At 51.2% G+C, this 18,283-nt stretch overlaps 3 protein-coding genes and 1 long non-coding RNA gene across 8 annotated transcripts in view; 2 read left to right on the top strand and 2 right to left on the bottom strand.

Moving 5' to 3' along the window:
- The window catches only part of RYR1 (ryanodine receptor 1), a 158,547-nt gene extending 153,316 nt beyond the window's left edge, over positions 1-5,231 (top strand). For both annotated transcript variants that reach the window (XM_050768867.1, XM_050768868.1), the window contains 5 exons: positions 2,513-2,669; positions 3,597-3,661; positions 3,750-3,850; positions 4,187-4,238; positions 4,994-5,231. In XM_050768867.1, coding sequence (XP_050624824.1) covers positions 2,513-2,669; positions 3,597-3,661; positions 3,750-3,850; positions 4,187-4,238; positions 4,994-5,089 — 471 coding nt within the window. In that variant the 3' untranslated portion in view covers positions 5,090-5,231. The remainder of the gene's footprint in view (positions 1-2,512; positions 2,670-3,596; positions 3,662-3,749; positions 3,851-4,186; positions 4,239-4,993) is intronic.
- The window catches only part of LOC126942150 (uncharacterized), a 51,953-nt gene extending 46,721 nt beyond the window's left edge, over positions 1-5,232 (bottom strand). Inside the window, exon 1 of the long non-coding RNA XR_007721503.1 lies at positions 5,221-5,232. This is a non-coding gene — a long non-coding RNA (uncharacterized LOC126942150). The remainder of the gene's footprint in view (positions 1-5,220) is intronic.
- Positions 1-18,283, top strand: part of EIF3K (eukaryotic translation initiation factor 3 subunit K) — a 107,554-nt gene that overhangs the window by 54,515 nt on the left and 34,756 nt on the right. The window lies entirely within an intron of this gene.
- Positions 5,308-18,283, bottom strand: part of MAP4K1 (mitogen-activated protein kinase kinase kinase kinase 1) — a 29,412-nt gene continuing 16,436 nt past the window's right edge. For 3 of the 4 annotated variants that reach the window (XM_050768916.1, XM_050768914.1, XM_050768915.1), the window contains exons 20-31: positions 17,165-17,249; positions 15,946-16,022; positions 15,800-15,860; positions 13,706-13,814; positions 13,546-13,604; positions 13,244-13,347; positions 12,524-12,698; positions 12,136-12,198; positions 11,837-11,926; positions 11,682-11,752; positions 10,237-10,292; positions 5,308-5,485 (exon numbers count right to left, since the gene is read on the bottom strand). In XM_050768916.1, coding sequence (XP_050624873.1) covers positions 5,416-5,485; positions 10,237-10,292; positions 11,682-11,752; positions 11,837-11,926; positions 12,136-12,198; positions 12,524-12,698; positions 13,244-13,347; positions 13,546-13,604; positions 13,706-13,814; positions 15,800-15,860; positions 15,946-16,022; positions 17,165-17,249 — 1,020 coding nt within the window. In that variant the 3' untranslated portion in view covers positions 5,308-5,415. Of the gene's footprint in view, positions 5,486-8,662; positions 9,505-10,236; positions 10,293-11,681; positions 11,753-11,836; positions 11,927-12,135; positions 12,199-12,523; positions 12,699-13,243; positions 13,348-13,545; positions 13,605-13,705; positions 13,815-15,799; positions 15,861-15,945; positions 16,023-17,164; positions 17,250-18,283 lie in introns of those variants that run through there. The other variant, XM_050768917.1, reaches the window with a different exon arrangement.

Consider the following 18,283-nt stretch of genomic DNA (forward strand, 5'->3'; position numbering starts at 1 on the left):
AGAAACCCCGTCTCTACTAAAAATACAAAATTAGGCCGGGCGCGGTGGCTCACGCCTGTAATCCCAGCTCTCAGGGAGGCAGAGGCGGGAGGATAGCTTGAGCCCAGGAGTTCGAGACCTGCCTGGGTAATATAGCCAGACCCCGTTCTCCACAAAAAGGAAAAAAAAAAAAAGACAAAAAATACAAAATTAGCCGGGCATGGTGGCGCATGCCTGTAATCCCAGCTACTCGGGAGGCTGAGACAGGAGAATCGCTTGAACCCGGGAGGTGGAGGTTGCAGTGAGCCGAGATCGCGCCACTGCACTCCAGCCTGGGCAACAACAGCAAAACTCTGTCTCAAAAAAACAAAACAAAACAAAAAAAAACAAACAAAAAAAAGACTTAGACTAGTGCCTGGCACATCCTCAGGATTATATAGATGTTAGCTTCTATCATCATTATCCACAATTAAAAGTTTCATCCAGGCCAGACGCAGTGACTCATATCTGTAATCCCAACACTTTGGGAGGCTGAAGCAAGAGGATCACTTGAGCTTAGGAGTTCGAGGTTGCAGTGAGCTATGATTGTGCCACTGCACTCCAGCCTGGGTACCACAGTGAGACTCTGTCTCAAGTTTAAAAAAAAGTTTCACCCAAGGTATACCCAGCGTTCAATGCATATTTATTTTTTCTCTTCTATTCTAATAATGGTGATCATAGCCCCAATTGATATGAACTTACTAGAGACATAGGCCACAATTAAAAGAATCATTTCCCAGGTTTATCTCCAAAGATGTCCTGTAATCTGGCTCCCTGGGTTCCTTCCTGCTCTCAGGACAAAGTCCAGCTCCTCAACCTGACATCTGAGGCCCTTCCAGACACGGCCTCACTGCCTACAGCCTTGTTTTCATTATAGTCACTTATCTTAGCTTTTACTCTAGGATGACTGTGTTCTCTCACATCCTGGGAACACAAAAAGAACAAGTGTATGTCGGGTGCTGTGGCTCACGCTTTTAATCCCAGCACTTTGGGAGGCCAAGGCAGGTGGATCATCTGAGGTCAAGAGTTTGAGACCAGTCTGGCCAACATAGTGAAACCCCGTCTCCACTAAAAATACAAAAATCAGTGGGATGTGGTGGTGTGCGCCTGTAATCCCAGCTACTTGGGAGGCTGAGGCAGGAGAATCTCTTGAACCCTGGAGGCGGAGGTTGTGGTGAGCCGAGATCGCACCATTGCACTCCAGCCTGGGCAACAAGAGCAAAACTCCATCTCAAAAAAAAAAAAAAAAGTACAAAAATTAGCTGGCTGGGATGGCACGTACCTGTAATCCCAACTACTCAGGAGGCTGAGGCAGGAGAATCTCTTGAACTCGGAGGTAGAGGTCGCAGTGAGCCAAGATTGCACCACTGCACTCCAGCCTGGGCAACAGAGCAAGACTCTGTCTCAAAAAAACAAAAAAAAAACCCAAGTGTAAAGTTGTTCCCAAATGCCAGGTGGACCATGCTCCCTCACCACCTCCATTCAGACCCTTCTTGCGGCTCCCCATCCACTGCGGATAAAATCGAATCACCCCGCCACGGCTTACAAAGCCTGGGAAGATCTGGCCCGGCCTGGGTCTAACCACAAACCCTCTTGCTTTTTGCTTTCTGGCCGCCTGGTCCTCTTTCAATTCCCCTAGGACTGCGTGTTTCCTCCTGACTGAAGCCCTTTGCACCTGATGTTCTCTCTGTCCCCTAGCCCAGGCCGACATACACACACACACCCCATTCACTTGATACCTCACCTTTCCACTTAAATGCTGCGTCCTACAGGAAGCCCCTGACCACGGGCTGGGCCGGGGCCTACAGAGCCACGTGTCCAGGCCCTGCCTCATCTCTCTCCCTGCTCTCCTGCACAGGAGCTCTATTTTCCAGCCCCACCCAACCATTTTCAGTTCCTCACAGCAGCAAGCTGTATTCTTTCCTCACTGATGGTGTTGCAGCGTGTGGCTTTCTCTGCCGGGAACACTCTCTCCCACCACCCCTCCACCTAACGCCTCCTTTAGGTTTCAGCTCACACCTGCCTCCTCTTCCAGGAAGCCTCGCCTGATCACTTAGGCTGGATCAGATGCCTCCAGTGGGCTGTTAAAGCTTCCAGTGCTTCCCCCAGCTCATCCCTGGTCACACTGTGCCTCCCCACCCCAGCCCCGACCCTCTTTCTGTGCCCTCCCATCCCGGCCCTGACCCCTCTGCCTGTGCCCCCCAACCCTGGCCCTGACCCCTCTGCCTGTGCCCCCCAACCCTGGCCCTGACCCCTCTGCCTGTGATCCGCACCCAACCCGGCCCTCACCCCCCTGCCCATGCCCTTCCTGTCACAGCCCTAACCATTTCTGGCTGTTGGTCCCTGTCTGATGCTGTATCTCTGAGGCCTCTGAGGGCAGGGCCCAGGGCTGTCTCAGTCGTTACCGTACCTTCAGCCCTGCCTATCCCGGGGCGCTGGCTGGTACTCAGTGAGTGTTGAATGAATGAGTGACCAATGTGCTCCCTTCCCTCAGTGTTACCTGTTTCACATGTACGTGGGTGTCCGGGCTGGCGGAGGCATTGGGGACGAGATCGAGGACCCCGCGGGTGACGAATACGAGCTCTACAGGGTGGTCTTCGACATCACCTTCTTCTTCTTCGTCATCGTCATCCTGTTGGCCATCATCCAGGGTCAGTGCTGGGAGTGGGCGCTCAGGGCCCGGAGGGAGGCTAGCTCCGTGGCTAAGAATGCAGGCCCAGGATCCAGTCGGCCTGGATTCATGCCCCATCTCTACCTCTCGCTACTGTGAGACCCTGGGCAAGTCGCCTCTTGGGGCCTCAGTTTCTCCATCTGCAAAACAAGGGCGTCAGTGGTACTGACCTCATAGGTTGTGATCAGGATTAAGTCAATGCATAGGCGCTCAGTGTCTGGCTCATATCAGTGCTCAATAAAGGCCTGTGATATTTATGTTATACATATACGTATATTATATATATTATTCATATACGTATATTATATATATTATATATACATATATTATACGTATATTACATATATGTGTGCGTGTATGTGTATATATAAATATACATATATATACATATATACATATATATACACACACATACACATACACATATCTATCTATCTATATATATATATATTTTTTTTTCTTTTGAGAGGGAGTCTCGCTCTGTTGCCCAGGCTGGAGTTCAGTGGTGCAATCTTGGCTCACTGCAACCTCTACCTCCCAAGTTCAAGCGATTCTTCTGCCTCAGCCTCCCGAGTAGCTGGGACTGCAGGCACGTGCCAACACGCCCAGCTAATTTTTTTTTTTTTTCGTATTATTAGTAGCGATGGAGTTTTACCACGTTGGCCAGGCTGCTCTTGAACTCCTGACCTCACATGATCCTCCCGCTTCAGCCTCCTAAAGTACTGGGATTGCAGGCATGAGCCTACCCGGCCAATAAAGGCCTAATATTATCTTCTTAGGAAGTGAGATTAGGGGTGAGATTAGGGAGATGGGGGATGGAGGGCAAGCCCTGGAGGTACCTAGCTGGAGAGGGAGGAGTCTGAACAAGGTCAGAGGTTGGGCTCTGACTCGTGTCCTGCCACCCCAGGTCTGATCATCGACGCTTTTGGTGAGCTCCGAGACCAACAAGAGCAAGTGAAGGAGGATATGGAGGTGGGTCATGTCTGGGGGTAACCCAGAGGGATTACGGGATTCAGGGGGTCAAGTGGGCCTCCACTCTGATGTCTCTTGCCACTCACAGACCAAGTGCTTCATCTGCGGAATCGGCAGCGACTACTTTGATACGACACCGCATGGCTTCGAGACTCACACGCTGGAGGAGCACAACCTGGCCAATTACATGTGAGCACGGACACACTGGCCAATCAGGAGGGTGGGGGGCATGGCTGCCAATAGCTAGGGGTGGGGTCCTTAGCTTTGGCCAGTTAGGAAAGGGGGTGTGGTGTCCATGTGGGCAGATTCCCTGCCAGCCAATCAGAAGGTAAGGGTGGGGCCCCGGGCGCTGGTTCACACCTGTAAGCCCTGCACTTTGGGAGGCCAAGGGAGGAGGATAACTTGAGGCCAGGAGTTCGAGACCAGCTTGGGCAACATAGCAAGACTTTCTCTCTACTACAAATAAAAAAATAAAATAAGGTAAGGGTGGTTCAGACTTGTCTCCTGTGGTCCTCTCACCCTCAGGTTTTTCCTGATGTATTTGATAAACAAGGATGAGACAGAACACACAGGTCAGGTAAGGGGGTGTTAATGGGAGGACAGTGGGCAGGACATGGAGTCCTTTAACATAAGGCCAGTCAGTAGGTGGCAGTAAAAAGCTCCCATCAATATCAAGGGTTAAGGCTGGGGCTGGTCGCGGTGGCTCACGCCTGTAATCCCAACACTTTGGGAGGCCAAGACGGGTGGATTACTTGAGGTCAGGAGTTCGAGACCAGCCTGGCCAACATGGTGAAATTCCGTCTCTACTAAAAATACGAAAATTAGCGGGACGTGGTGGCGCACGCCTGTAATCCCAGCTACTTGGGAAGTTGAGGTGGGAGAATTGCTTGAACCCAGGAGGCGGAAGTTGCAGTGAGCCAAGATCATGCCACTGCACTCCAGCCTAGGCAACAGAGTGATACTCCGTCTCAAAAAAATGGGTTTGGGCTGGGCATCCTGGCTCACGCCTGCAATCCTAGCACTTCAGGAGGCCACAGCGGGAGAATTGCTTGAGGCCGGAAGTTCAAGACAGCCTAGGCAACATGGCGAGAGAGACCCTGTCTCTATTAAAAAATTAGCCAGGGGTGGTGGTGTGCACCTGTAGTCCCAGCTACTCTGTAGACTGAGGCAGAGAATTGCTTGAGCCAGGAGGCTGCAATGAGCTGCGATTGCTACCACTGCACTCCAGCCTGGGCAACAGAGCAACACCCTGTCTAAAAGTATATATATATATATATATGTCTCAAGGGTTTGAAGATGTGACCAATGAACTCCTTCTATCCCCAATCCTAGGAGTCTTATGTCTGGAAGATGTACCAAGAGAGATGTTGGGATTTCTTCCCGGCTGGCGATTGTTTCCGCAAGCAGTATGAGGACCAGCTTAGCTGAGACCCCCAGCTGGCTCTCCACCCCCACCTCAAGTGCCTTATTCTCACAGCAAGTCCCTTAGTCCCCAAGCTCTTCCCCCTAAGGCAGCTGGGGGAGAGGTGACCTAGTACTGGAAAATAAATCTGCGCTACGCCCCCCAGCATCATTGTGTTGGGCTGTTGAAATTTTGGAGGAGTGGGCATCCAGAAATTGTTTCCCCCAAGAAAAACAAGATGACAGCAGAGGCTGAAGTCACGTTTATTGGGAGAAGAGGACATGCCATGACCACTAGTGCGTCTGTGGGGGAGGGGGGTGCAAGGACTAGTTCCTAACACCCCCCTAGGGACTCATTCCTGGATGTAGAGGTTGCTGGGAGCAGTAGGATCATCCACTGGGCGTGTCTCCACCACTACAGGCCTGTGGAAGGAAGAGAGAAGTCAGTTCATTTATTCATTCATACGTTCATTGATTCATTCATTCACAAAGTAGTTAACAGAGACTGTGCCAGCCCCATGCGGAACTATAGCAGTGAACGGGCAGACATGGTCCCTGCCCTTGGAAAGCTCTAGAGGAGGAGATCAATGTGAATCAGTGAATTACTTGAAAAAAGCATGGCATGCCTGGCAGGGAAACCTAACCCAGGAGGTCAGCCCAGACTCCCCAGAGAATGGATGGTGCAGCCTGAAGGAGGTTTAGGAGGGAACTTGGTGAAAGGGCAAGGAAGAGTGTTCTGGCCGGGGAGAACAGCCTGTGCAAAGGATTTGAGGTGGGAGAAAGGCTGGGACTTGGTTGAAGATGTCATGGCCTTGTGGGCTGTGGCTAGGATTGAGTCTTTATCTTGAGGCCACGAGAGGATTTTAACCAGGGAGAGAGTGACACGATCAGATCTGGATTTTAAAATGACCCTTCTGGCATGTCAAAAGGACACAGGGGCTCCTTAAGGTGGTTCCCACTGGCTAAATTTGAGACTCTTTGTGCCTCAACATAAATAATGACAAGGCCGGGCACGGTGGCTCATGCTTGGTAGTGATAGACTATAACCCACAGAATGAAAATCCCTGAGACCATGCTGGTATAAAGAAAGAAGGGATGGAGAAGACACAGCTCTTCTTTAGAGTAGAATGCCAACTAACACACGCAGAAGGAAACAGAATCAGAAAATCACCATTTATTGTTAGTAACCACCTAACAATAATAGATTCAGAGAAAAAAATCAATTGATTCTAAAACTAGTGGGCAGGCCAGGTGCGTTGGCTCACACCTGTAATCCCAGCACTTTTGGAGGCCGAGCGTGATGATCACATGAGGCCAGGAGTTCAAGACCAGCCTGGCCAACATGGCGAAACCCCACCACTACTGAAAATACAAAAATTAGCCGGGTGTGATGATGCACGCCTATAATCCCAGCTACTCAGGAGGCTGAGGCAGGAGAATTGCTTGAACCTGGGAGGAAGAGGTTGCAGAGGCGAGATCGTGCCACTGCACTCTGATGTTTGAGATCCAAGGGGATCTCAAAACGACAACAAAAAACAAACAAAAAACAATAAAACTAGTCGGTGAAAATCTGATGAGAAACAACATATTTACAGACTATTTACATAGTCTCAATGAATCTCCCCCAAAAGATACTTCTTATTACAAAGAAAAACAGAGGCTGGGTGTGGTGGCCCAAGCCTATAAGCCCAGCACTTTGGGAAGCCTATGCAGGTGAATCACTTGAGTCCAGGATTCCAGACCAGGCTGAGTAATATGGCGAAACCCTGTCTCTACAAAAAAATACAAAAATAAGCCAGGTGTAGTGTGGTAAGCGCCTGTCATCCTAGCTGTCCGGGAGGTTGAGGTGGGAGGATTGATTGAGCCCAGGAGGTCGAGGCTGCAGTGAGCCATGATCGCGTCACTGCACTCCAGCCAGAGTGACAGAGAGACCCTATCTTTAAAAAAAAAAGAAAAAGGGGCCGGGCGCGGTGGCTCAAGCCTGTAATCCCAGCACTTTGGGAGGCCAAGACGGGAGGATCACGAGGTCAGGAGATTGAGACCATCCTGGCTAACACGGTGAAACCCCGTCTCTACTAAAAAATACAAAAAAACTAGCCGGGCGAGGTGGCGGGCGGCTGTAGTCCCAGCTACTCGGGAGGCTGAGGCCGGAGAATGGCGTGAACCCGGGAGGCGGAGCTTGCAGTGAGCTGAGATCGGCCACTGCACTCCAGCCTGGGTGACAGAGCAAGACTCCGTCTCAAAAAAAAAAAAAAAAAAAGGAAAAAAAAGCAACTTCACACTGGAGAGAACTGGCTTAACCAAATGATCAAAATTAGTATCACCAGTAACGGGACAAACTAGCATCATGTACTTCCTGGAAATGATGCCTGAGAAAGATGTCTTTCTGCGGTATTCCTGGCCAAAATGCAGAACCTGGAAACCTCAAACACAGTCAAGGAACATTCTAGAAAACAACTTTCCTTTACTCTTGAAAAAGGTCAAGCTCAGGCCGGGCGCGGTGGCTCACACCTGTAATCCCAGCACTTTGGGAGGCTGAGGTGGACGGATCACCAGGTCAGGAGTTCGAGACCAGCCTGACCAACATGGTGAAACCCCGTCTCTACTAAAAATACAAAAGTAGCCAGACGTGGTGGCGCATGCCTGTAATCCCAGCTACTCGGGAGGCTGAGGCAGGAGGAGCGCTTGAACCCGGGAGGGGGAGGTTGTGGTGAGCTGAGATCGTGCTATTGCACTCCAGCCTGGGCAACAAGAGCGAAAGTCTGTCTCAAAAAAAGAAAAAAAAAAGAGAGAGAAAGAATAATAAGGCAAATGCGGTCAAAAAGATTAATATCTGGCCAGGTGCAGTGGCTCAGACCTGTAATCCCAGCACTTTGGGAGGCCGAGGTGGGTGGATCACCTGAGGTCAGGAGTACAAGACCAGCCTGACCACCATGATGAAAGCCTGTCCCTACTGAAAATACAAAAAAATTAGCTGGGCGTGGTGGCATGCAACTATAGTCCTAGCTACTCAGGAGGCTGAGACAGGAGAATTGCCTGAACCCAGGAGGCGGAGGTTGCAGTGAGTCAAGATCACGCCACTGCACTCCAGCCTGGGCCACTCCATCCCAAAAAGAAAAGATTAACATATGGTTAATCTGGATAAAAGGGAATTTTTTTGTTTTATTTTTGCAACTTCTCTGGGAGTGTGAGTTTAAAATTATGTCAAAATAAACAGTTAAAATAGTTATTTTTAATAGTTAAATTTTTTTTTTTTTTTGAGACGGAGTCTCGCTCTGTCGCCCAGGCTGGAGTGCAGTGGCTGGATCTCCGCTCACTGCAAGCTCCGCCTCCCGGGTTCACGCCATTCTCCTGCCTCAGCCTCCCGAGTAGCTGGGGCTACAGGCACCCACCACCTTGCCTGGCTAGTTTTTTGTATTTTTTTAGTAGAGATGGGGTTTCACCGTGTTAGCCAGGATGGTCTCGATCTCCTGACCTTGTGATCCGCCCATCTCGGCCTCCCAAAGTGCTGGGATTACAGGCTTGAGCCACCGCGCCCGGCCTAAAAATTTTTAATAAGATAAAAATCTAAAATAAAAATGTAGCCAGGGCCGGGCATGGTGGCTCATGCCTGTAGTCCCAGCATTTTGGGAGGCTGAGATGGGCAGATCGCCTGAGGTCAGGAGTTCAAGAGCAGCCTGGACAACATGGCAAAAGCCTGTCTCTACTGAAAATACAAAAATTAGCCGGGCATGGTGGCACGTGCCTATAATCCCAGCTACTCGGGAGGCTGAGGCAGGAGAATTGCGTGAACCTGGTGGGTAGAGGTTGTAGTGAGCTGAAATCACGCCACTGCATTCCAGCCTGGGCAACAGAGCAAGATTCTGTCTTAAAAAAAAAAAAAAAAAACGCCAGGTATGGTGGCTCATGTGAGTAATCCTAACATTTTGGGAGGCCAAGGTAGGAAGATTGCTTGGGGCCAGGAGTTCAAGGGCAGACTGGGCAACATGGTAAGACCCCGTCTCTATAAAAAATCAAAACATTAGCCGGTTGTGGTGGTGTACGCCTGTGGTCCTAGCTACTCAGGAGGCTGAGGTGGGAGGACTGCTTGAGCTCAGAAGGTCAAGACTGCAGTGAGCTGTGTGTGTACCACCACTTCAGCCTGGGCAACAGAATGAGATCTTGTCTCAAAAATGAAGTAAAATTAGGGCCAGGTGCAATGGTTCACTTCTGTAATCCCAGCACTTTGGGAGGCCAAGGCAGCTGGATCACCTGAGGTCAGTAGTGTGAGACCAGCCTGGCTCACAAGGCAAAACTCCGTCTCTACTAAAAATACAAAAAATAGCCAAACGTGCTAGTGCACACCTGTAAATCCAGCTACTTGGGAGGCTGAAGCATGAGAATCATTTGAACCTGGGAGGCAGAGGTTGCAGTGAACTGAGATTGTGCCAGTGCACTCCAGCCTGGGCAACAGAGCGAGACTCTGTATCAAAAATAAATAAATAAAATGTTTTATAAAGAAAAGAATTAAAATCAAAAAATAAAAAAATTGCCCGGGTGCAGTGGCTCATGCCTATAATCCAAGCACTTTGGGAGGCCGAGGCAGGTGGATCACCTGAGGTCAGGAGTTCAAGACCAGCCTGGTCAACATGGTGAAATGCCACCTCTACTAAAAAATACAGTATTAGCTGGGTGTGGTGGCACATGCCTGTAATCCCAGCTACTTGGGAGGCTGAGGCAGGAGAATCACTTGAACCTGGGAGGCGGAGGTTTCAGTGAACCAAGATCATGCCATTACTCTCCAGCCTGGGCAACAAAAGCAAAACGCCATCTCAATAAAAAATAAATAAATAAATAAAAGAATTGCTGGGCATGGTGGCACATGCCTGTAGTTCCAGATACTCCGGAGGCTGAGGTGAGGGGGATCATTTGAGCCTGGGAGGTCAAGGCTGTAGTGAGCCGTGATCGTGCCACTGCACTCTAGCCTTTGAGTACAGTGAGAAACAAAACAAAAAGAAAGAAAATGCCCCCGTGGCTGCAGTGCAGGGAATAGACTCTAGGGGGCAGGCCTGGAAGCAGGGTGACCAGGTGAGACACTGTCCAGGCTAGAGATACCTTGTGGGGACACCTCAGAATGCTCTCTTCACATCAGAAGCCCCCTCCCAGGTCCTTCTGCACCCCACCCCACAACATACCTGGGGGAGCCAAGCAGACGGAAAGTGAGGGTAGGGTCTCTCAGCTCCTGTAGCAGCTAGGGAAAAAAAGTGGGTGTCTCAGTGCCTGGAAGATATTTCCACTGTCACTACAAACATGGCTCCCTTAAAGAAAGCAAGGAGCTGGGTGTAGTGGCTCACACCTGTAATCCCAGCAATTTGGGAGGCCGAAGTGGGTGGATCACCTGAGGTCAGGAGTTCGAGACTAGCCTGGCCAACATGACAAAACCCCGTCTCTACTAAAAATACAAAAATGACCTGGGCGTGATGGAGTGTACCTGTAATCCCAGCTACTCAGCAGACTGAGGCAGGAGAATCACTTGGACCCAGGAGGCAGAGGCTGCAGTGAGCTCGGATCCTGCCACTGCACTCCTCCGTGGGTGACAGAGCGAGACTCTGCCTCAAAAAATATATAAAAATGGCCAGTAGTAGTGGCTCACGCCTGTAATCCCAGCACTTTGGGAGGCCGAGACGGGAGGATCACGAGGTCAGGAGATCGAGACCATCCTGGCTAACACGGTGAAATCCCGACTCTACTAAAAAATACAAAAAAAAAAAAAACTAGCCAGGTAAGGTGGCGGGCGCCTGTAGTCCCAGCTACTCGGGAGGCTGAAGTAGGAGAATGGTGTAAACCCAGGAGGCGGAGCTTGCAGTGAGCCGAGATCGCACCACTGCACTCCAGCCTGGGCGACAGAGCGAGACTCCGTCTCAAAAAAAAAAAAATTAGCCTGGCATGGCAGCATGCACCTGTAGTCCCAGCTACTAGGGAGGCTGAGGCAGGAGAATTCCTTGAACTCGGGAGGCGGAGGCTGCAGTGAGCTGAGATCATGCCACTACACTCCAGCCTGGGTGACAGAGTGAGAATCCATCTCCAAAAATCAATAAATTGTGTGTGTGTGTGTGTGTGTGTGTGTGTGTATATATATATATATAAAAGATCGGGTGTGGTGGCTCACGACTGTAATTCCAGCACTTTGGGAGGCCAAGGCGAACGAATCACCCCAGGTCAAGAGTTCAAGACCATCCAGCCTGATGAATGTGGTGAAACCCCGTCTCTACTGAAAATACAAAAATTAGACAGCTGTGGTGGTGCATGCCTGTAATCCCAGCTACTTGGGAGGCCGAGGCAGGAGAATTGCTTGAACCCGGGAGGAGGAGGTTGCAGTGAGCTGGGATCGCGCCATTGCACTCCAGCCTGGGCAACAAGAGCAAAACTCCGTCTTAAAAAAATAAATAAAAATAAAAATAAAATAAAAAATAAATCCTCGGGCAAAGAAGGGGATCTGTCTGAACTGAAATTGGAAGATGCTTCCCCTCCAGGACTTCACACTCTGACTCAGGAGTTTTCGGAGCCCATCTGATGAACGTGATGATGTGATGATGGAGGCCGGGGGACAGCGATGTGGAGTTTGGATGGAGGGGCTTACCTGATCCGAGCCTAGAGCCCACACCTGCACTCCATGCTTCCAGAAGGCCTGAAGCTGACCTCCAACCATAGCTGGGGAGAAAGCAATGCCCGTTACCCTTGGGGATCACCTGAGTCTCCACCCCTGATCCTGGGCTCTCCCGTCCCTGCACAGACCCACGGCCTCCACCGCTTCGGTCATGGGGATCTCAGGTGTGCGAAGTCCCCGAACTGGGGACCCCTCCGGGGTCACCAGCTTCAAAGAGCCTGGAAGGAGATAGACAGTTTTAAGAACTGTGAGCAAGGTTTAGAGGGTTACTAAGGGACCAGTCCATAAATTCAGTGTGAAAGCTATGTAGGACAGGGGCAAGGCCGATAGGGGCTCAGGGGATTCTGAGAAGCACAAGTTCGGAGGCAGAGATCTAGGGACCGCAGCTGGAGGGGTGGGGAGGAAGGGGAGGGAGGAGGGTTCTTACCGTCCATCAACACCATCACCATATCCTCCTCTACCTGGGTCACCTGCACTGGTCCCTTATGCTCTGTTTGGGGGGGATGGGTTAAGGATTGACCCCACCCCATTCCCCTTTCCCCACACCACCTCCAGAAAGCCAGTACCTCTGCTTTAGCCACTGCCTCAGTTCCCCAGCAAGTGGGCTAAACCTCGCCCACCATCCCGGCCCCACCCCATCATCAGTCTCCCCAATTAACTAAAACCTGCCATTCTCCCTTTCCCGCCCTTCCAGCCCTTTCTCAGGCCGGTAGTGCGTCAGGCTAAGCGAAGCCCCGCCTCCATCCCCGCCCCTCCGAACCTGATAAGCCCCGCCCCCAGCAGCCCCGCCCTCAGCAAGACTCCGACCCACTCACCGGTGCTCATCTCGCCCAGCCAGCAGGAGAGCGCGCCAAAGCGCACCGTGTGGAAGAGCACCGACTTCCCCGGCCGCCCGGGGCTCACGCCGATGCACACAGCGGGCAGCTCAGAGCCTGGCCCGGTCAGCAGCGCGAACACGGACAGAGGCGTCGGCAGTGGGAACAGCACCTGCTGCGGGCCGCACAGGGAGGGGCGGGCTAGGGGGTGGTCCAGGGCGGGGCCTCAGGGGGCGTGGCTTGGAGCCCGCCTGGGACTTCCGAACCAGAGCCCTAAGTCTTGGGAGATGCCGACTAGAAATGTCAGGGGGTAAGGCCTAGTGCCTCCATAAAACGGGGGGAGTGGCCTCCGAGTGGGTGTGGCTTCCACGTGCGGGCATGCCACCTTGGCGGCAGAGGGGCAGGGCCCCAAAGATAGCAAAACCTGCTTAGAGACTCAAAGGGACAGGCTCTAAATGGGCTGTACTGGGAGACCCAGGGAGTGGTAGCATTGAGCCTAAGGAATAATTAAGCCCAGGTGTGAGGGGCGGCGCTTAAGGATCAGGATGGCCTCAGAAGGGCGAGGCTCCAGCGCAGACCGCAGGTGGGCGGGACCTCGGAGGATTGGGGTGGGGCCTCGACGGAGGTGGGGCTTCACGGAGCTCTTGATAGAAGCGCAAAGGGTGCAAGGCCTTAGCCATCCACGCCTCAGAGTTCCCAGCACCCTCCCAAGCCCCTTACCCGGACAAGCAGGAACTTGTTCATGGGCTGGTACCACTGAAGCAGGACAACGGACGTCTCCAATGCCCCGCACAGGAACGGGCCCCCAGAGCTCGCACCCTCCGCTGTGGCGTGGGCAAGGATGAGTCAAAATCAATGCCCTCTACCCTCCTCGCCACCCTCCCACAAGGCCCACACTACCACCCATCTTCTGGGTTCTGGACACATTGCCTTAACTCTGTAACCTCAGGTGGATGCAGCTCAAGCCCCTCCTCTGGCCCGGCCCCGCCCACTCTCTGCACACCCGTGAAGCTCTCTCTCACCCACACAGCACGCCCGGCAGCCTTTGGTGTCCTGGATCTTGGTGGAAACCATGTTCTTCCTGGAGAACAGGTAGGCGTGAAGAGGGGCAGGACAGCAGGAGGCAGGGGGACATGGGGGAAATTATAAGGCTCTGTGGTGCCATTCATTGGGAGCTGGTACCTTGCCAGTAGGCGGTGGGGGCTAATGTGAGCGATGGGGTTTCCCGCTCTGGTCTCTTTCCGTTCCAGCAGGCCCAGGATGCTATGAGAATACAGGTGGGGGGTCTTTCCTGCAGGGTGTGTGTATGGGGGGGGGAAGCAGGCAGTTATAGGATCCCATCTACCACTTCCTTTCCTCCATCCCTTCCCTCAGCCCCATCCCTTTGTCTGAGACTCCCAAGCCTGCAAGTCTCAAGTACTATTCATTCGTTCATTCATTTCTCACTCCACATAGATTAAAGGCTCCTTGTAGGCCAGGCCTGCTGTGCTTGGCTCTGGTGAACAGTGATGAGCATAATAAATATGTTCCCTACTCTCGTGGTATTTGTAGCCACATCAGAAACTCTGGACACATAACCAGCCAGATGAAGTTACACATATTACAAAGTTTTAGAATAAACACATCTAGAAAATCTTCTAGTTTGTCATTACAGATGTGGCTTTCACTAACTCATGAATCCTATTTGGCTTGGTGTTTCCCCCAAAACTAGACATTATTTCATTTATTTTTATTATTATTTTAGACAGTCTCACTCTGTCACCCAGGCTGGAGTGCAGTGGTACAATCTTGGATCACTGCAACCTCTGCCTCCTAGGTTCAACCAATTCTCATTCCTCAGCCTCCCAAGTAGCTGGGAGTAGAAGTGTATGCCACCAAGCCCGGATAATTTATGTATTTTTAGTAGAGACGGGGTTTCACCATGTTGACCAGTCTGGTCTCCAACTACTGACCTCAGGCGATCCACACGCCTCAGCCTCCCAAAGTGTTGGGATTAAAGGTGTGAACCACCGCACCCGGCCTATTTATTGTTATGTTTGAGACACAGGGTCTCATTCTGTCTGCCAGGCTGGAGTGCAGTGGCATGATCATGACTCACTGCAGCCTCTAACTTCTGGGATCAAGTGATCCTCCCACCTCAGCCTTCCGAGTAGCTGGAACCATAGGTGTGTGCCACCACACCCAGCTAATATTTTTAATTTTTAGTAGAGACGAGGTCTCACTATGTTGCCCAGGCTGATCTAGAACTCCTGGGCTCAAGCAATACTACTGCCTTGGCCTCTCAAAGTGCTGGGATCACAGGCATAAGCCACTGCACCTGGTCCGGATTTTTAAATCTATAACTTGCTCACTCTATCTTAGTAAAGTACGGAATAAGTTCTGATTGTCATCTGAACGTGAAAGCCATTTAAAGACTAACTTAGGGCCAGGCACGGTGTCTTACACCTGTAATCCCAGTACTTTGGGGGGCCGAGGTAAGTGGATCACCAGGTCAGAAGTTCGAGACCAGCCTGGCCAACATGGTGAAACCCCCGTCTCTACTAAAAATACAAAAAATTAGCCGGGCGTGGTGGCAGGTGCCTGCAATCCCAGCTACTCGGGAGGCTGAGGCAGGAGAATCGCTTGAACATGGGAAACAGAAGTTGCAGTGAGCCGAGACTGCGCCACTGCACTCCAGTCTGGGCAACAGAGTGAGATTCCATCTCAAAAAAAAAAAAAAAAAAAAAAAAGGACTAATTTAGGCCAGGTGCAATGGCTCACGCTGATAATCCCAGCGCTTTGGGAGGCCAAAGCAAGCGGATCACCTGAGGTCAGGAGTTTGAGACCAGCCTGGCCAACAGGGTAAAACCCTGTCTCTACTAAAAATACAAAAATTAGCCAGGTGTGGTGGCGCACACCTGTAATTCCAGCTACTCAGGAGGCTGAGGCATGAGAATCACTTGAACCCGGGAGGCGGAGGTTGCAGTGAGCCACTGCACTCCAGCCTGAGCAATAGAGCGAGACTGTCTCAAAAAAAGAAAAAAAAAAAAAGACTAATTTATTGTAGAAACTACCTCAAAACTGACTCGAGAGGTGAGGACTATTGTGAACCCCATTTTCCAAATGGAGAAACTGAGGCTTGGGGAGCACGGTGAAAAAGTGGCTGGGATTTGAACCTAGGACTTTGTGACCAAGGAGTCGAAGTTTTTTTTTTAGCTTTCCCCATCTACTTCCCAGCCCCCCGACCCTTGACCCCTTAACCTCCGCCCCCATCCCACCTGCTGCCCACAGCCAGACCTGAGAGAGACATGAGAACGTTGTTGATGGAGTACACCCACGTAGTCCGGCTAGGAAAGAGCTGCGGGGAACGGGAGAGATGGCTCTGGTGATACCCCAGCAACCCCCGACTCCAGCCCTTGCCCTTGCCCGGTATGGTTCCTCACCATCTCCAGCGTGGCCTCCTGGTCATTCCGGTTCAGGATGAAGATGCCTTCCTCTGCGCCCAGGAGCAGGTGCTGGTCTGGAGGCACAGACAAGGACCCTGGGACCGACTTCATCCTCGGGGACCTCCCAGATCCCCACCTGGCCTCAAACACTGACACTGTGGCCCCAGCTCTGACCCTCTATTCTTTCTCCAAACCAATACTCCCAGCCTCTGTTTCCCCAAACAAACCCAGAGCAGACGGTCCCTCAAGCCAGTCTCATTCTCCCTCCTTTTGACTACCCATATTCTGGTGGTTTTTTCATCTCTGCCCCACTGTCTTCTGAACCTAACTGACCCCAACCTTAGACCTGCCCCCCAAAATAATCCTCTGATTGCCTCCCCTCTTCCTCCCCAGTTCTGATACCCTAATGCCAATCCTATCTTAACATTGACCTTCAAACTCAGACACCCCCAAATAGGACTTTTTCTGTCCAGTGTGACCTGTTCCTTTAACACTGACCTTGTCTTCATCTCTTTGATCTCTAGATTCTGTCCCTTTCTGGCTGCATCCTAATCTCTAAAATTCCTCACCCCAAAATGCTGCTCCCAGTCTCCCTATCATTAACCTCCAGCTGTCCATCTCTCCTGTGCCCCAAACTCTAACCTTTTTGTTATATTCTGACACTCCTGGCCTCTGAATTCCAATATTCCTAGTTTCACTCTCCAACTCATCCCTCTCCCCTTTTTTTTTTTTTTTTTTTTTTTGTTGTTGTTGTTGTTGAGACTGTTGCCCAGGCTAGAGTGCAGTGGCATGATCTCGGCTCACTGCAACCTCCACCCCTTAGATTCAAGCAATTCTCCTGCCTCAGCCTCGTAACTGGAATTATAGGCACGTGCCACTACGCCTGGCTAATTTTTGTATTTTTAGTAGAGACGAGGTTTCACCATGTTGGCCAGGCTGGTCTTGAACTCCTGACCTCAAGTGATTTACCCACCTCAGCCTCCCAAAGTGCTGGGACTACCGGCGTGAGCCACCGCACCTGGCTGCCCTCCATGCATCTTTGATCACCAAATCCTGAGTGAAAGGACAAGCTCCGCCCCTGTTTCCGCCTGGCCACACCCCAACCCCATTAAGTTCCTCCCTGTCCCTGCCTTTGTGCCTGCCTTAGGCTCCTCCCCATCCCTACTTCTGCTCCCCCATTCCCTGCAGGATCTCCTTGACCCTCCAGAATGCCCACCCTTGGTGGAGGGATGTGTCCAGGCGGCTGTGCTGTGGATCCGGAGGGGGCAGCCATTGAACAACTTTACCAGAAGGGCGCATCCCTGGGCAGGTCGCCGCGGGGCCAAGCAGCAGATCCGGCAAAGAGAGCAGGGAACAGGAAGGGGCAGTGGTTAAGACTCTGGAGCAAGAGTGCCAAGGTTCAAATCCTGCCTCTTACCTTGGTGCAATTTCCCATAATCTACCCCGTAATATACTTCTTCATATATTGAGTTTTCTTTTCAGTTTGTTATTTTTTTGTTATATATTTCTTTTTTTACTTTTTCCTCTACTATCCTAAATCATCAGCATTTTTTTTTTTTAAGATGGATTCTCGCTCTGTTGCCCAGGCTGGAATGCAATGACATGATCTCAGCTCACTACAATCTCTGCTTCCCAAGTTCTCATGCCTAAGCCTTCTGAGTAGCTGGGCCACAGGTGTGTGCCATCACACCCAGCTAATTTTTGTATTTTTAGTAGAGATGGGGTTTCGCCATGTTGCCCAGGCTGGTCTTGAACTCCTGGCCTCATGTGATTCACCTGCCTCAGCCTCCCAAAGTGCTGGGATTACAGGTGTGAGCCACCACTCCCAGCTATCAGTTTTGTTTTTGGAGATGGAGTCTCACTCTGTTGCCCAGGCTGAAGTGCAGTGGTGCAATCTCAGCTCACTGCAACCTCCGCCTCCCAGGCTCAAGCAATTCTTCTGCCTCAGCTTCCTGAGTAGCTGGGATTACTGGTGCACAACACCACGCCTGGCTAATTTTTGTATTTTAGTAGAGACAGGGTTTTGCCATGTTAGCCAGGCTGGTCTTGAACTCCCGACCTCAGGAGATCCACCTGCCTCGGTCTCCCAAAGTGCTGGGATTACAGGCATGAGCCACTGTGCCTGGCCAGTATATATATATATATACACACATACATACATACACACACACACACACACATATATATATAATTCACTATGCTATGTATTTCATCTTTTAATCATTTTCAGTACTGGAAGATAAATTATACATACTCTTAGCCGGTAACTGGCCAGGGAAGGTGGCTTATGCCTGTAATCCCACCAGTTTGGGAGGCCGAGGCGGGGGGATCACTT

This window comes from Macaca thibetana, chromosome 19, assembly GCF_024542745.1.
Source record: "Macaca thibetana thibetana isolate TM-01 chromosome 19, ASM2454274v1, whole genome shotgun sequence".
Classification (NCBI taxonomy): domain Eukaryota; kingdom Metazoa; phylum Chordata; class Mammalia; order Primates; family Cercopithecidae; genus Macaca; species Macaca thibetana.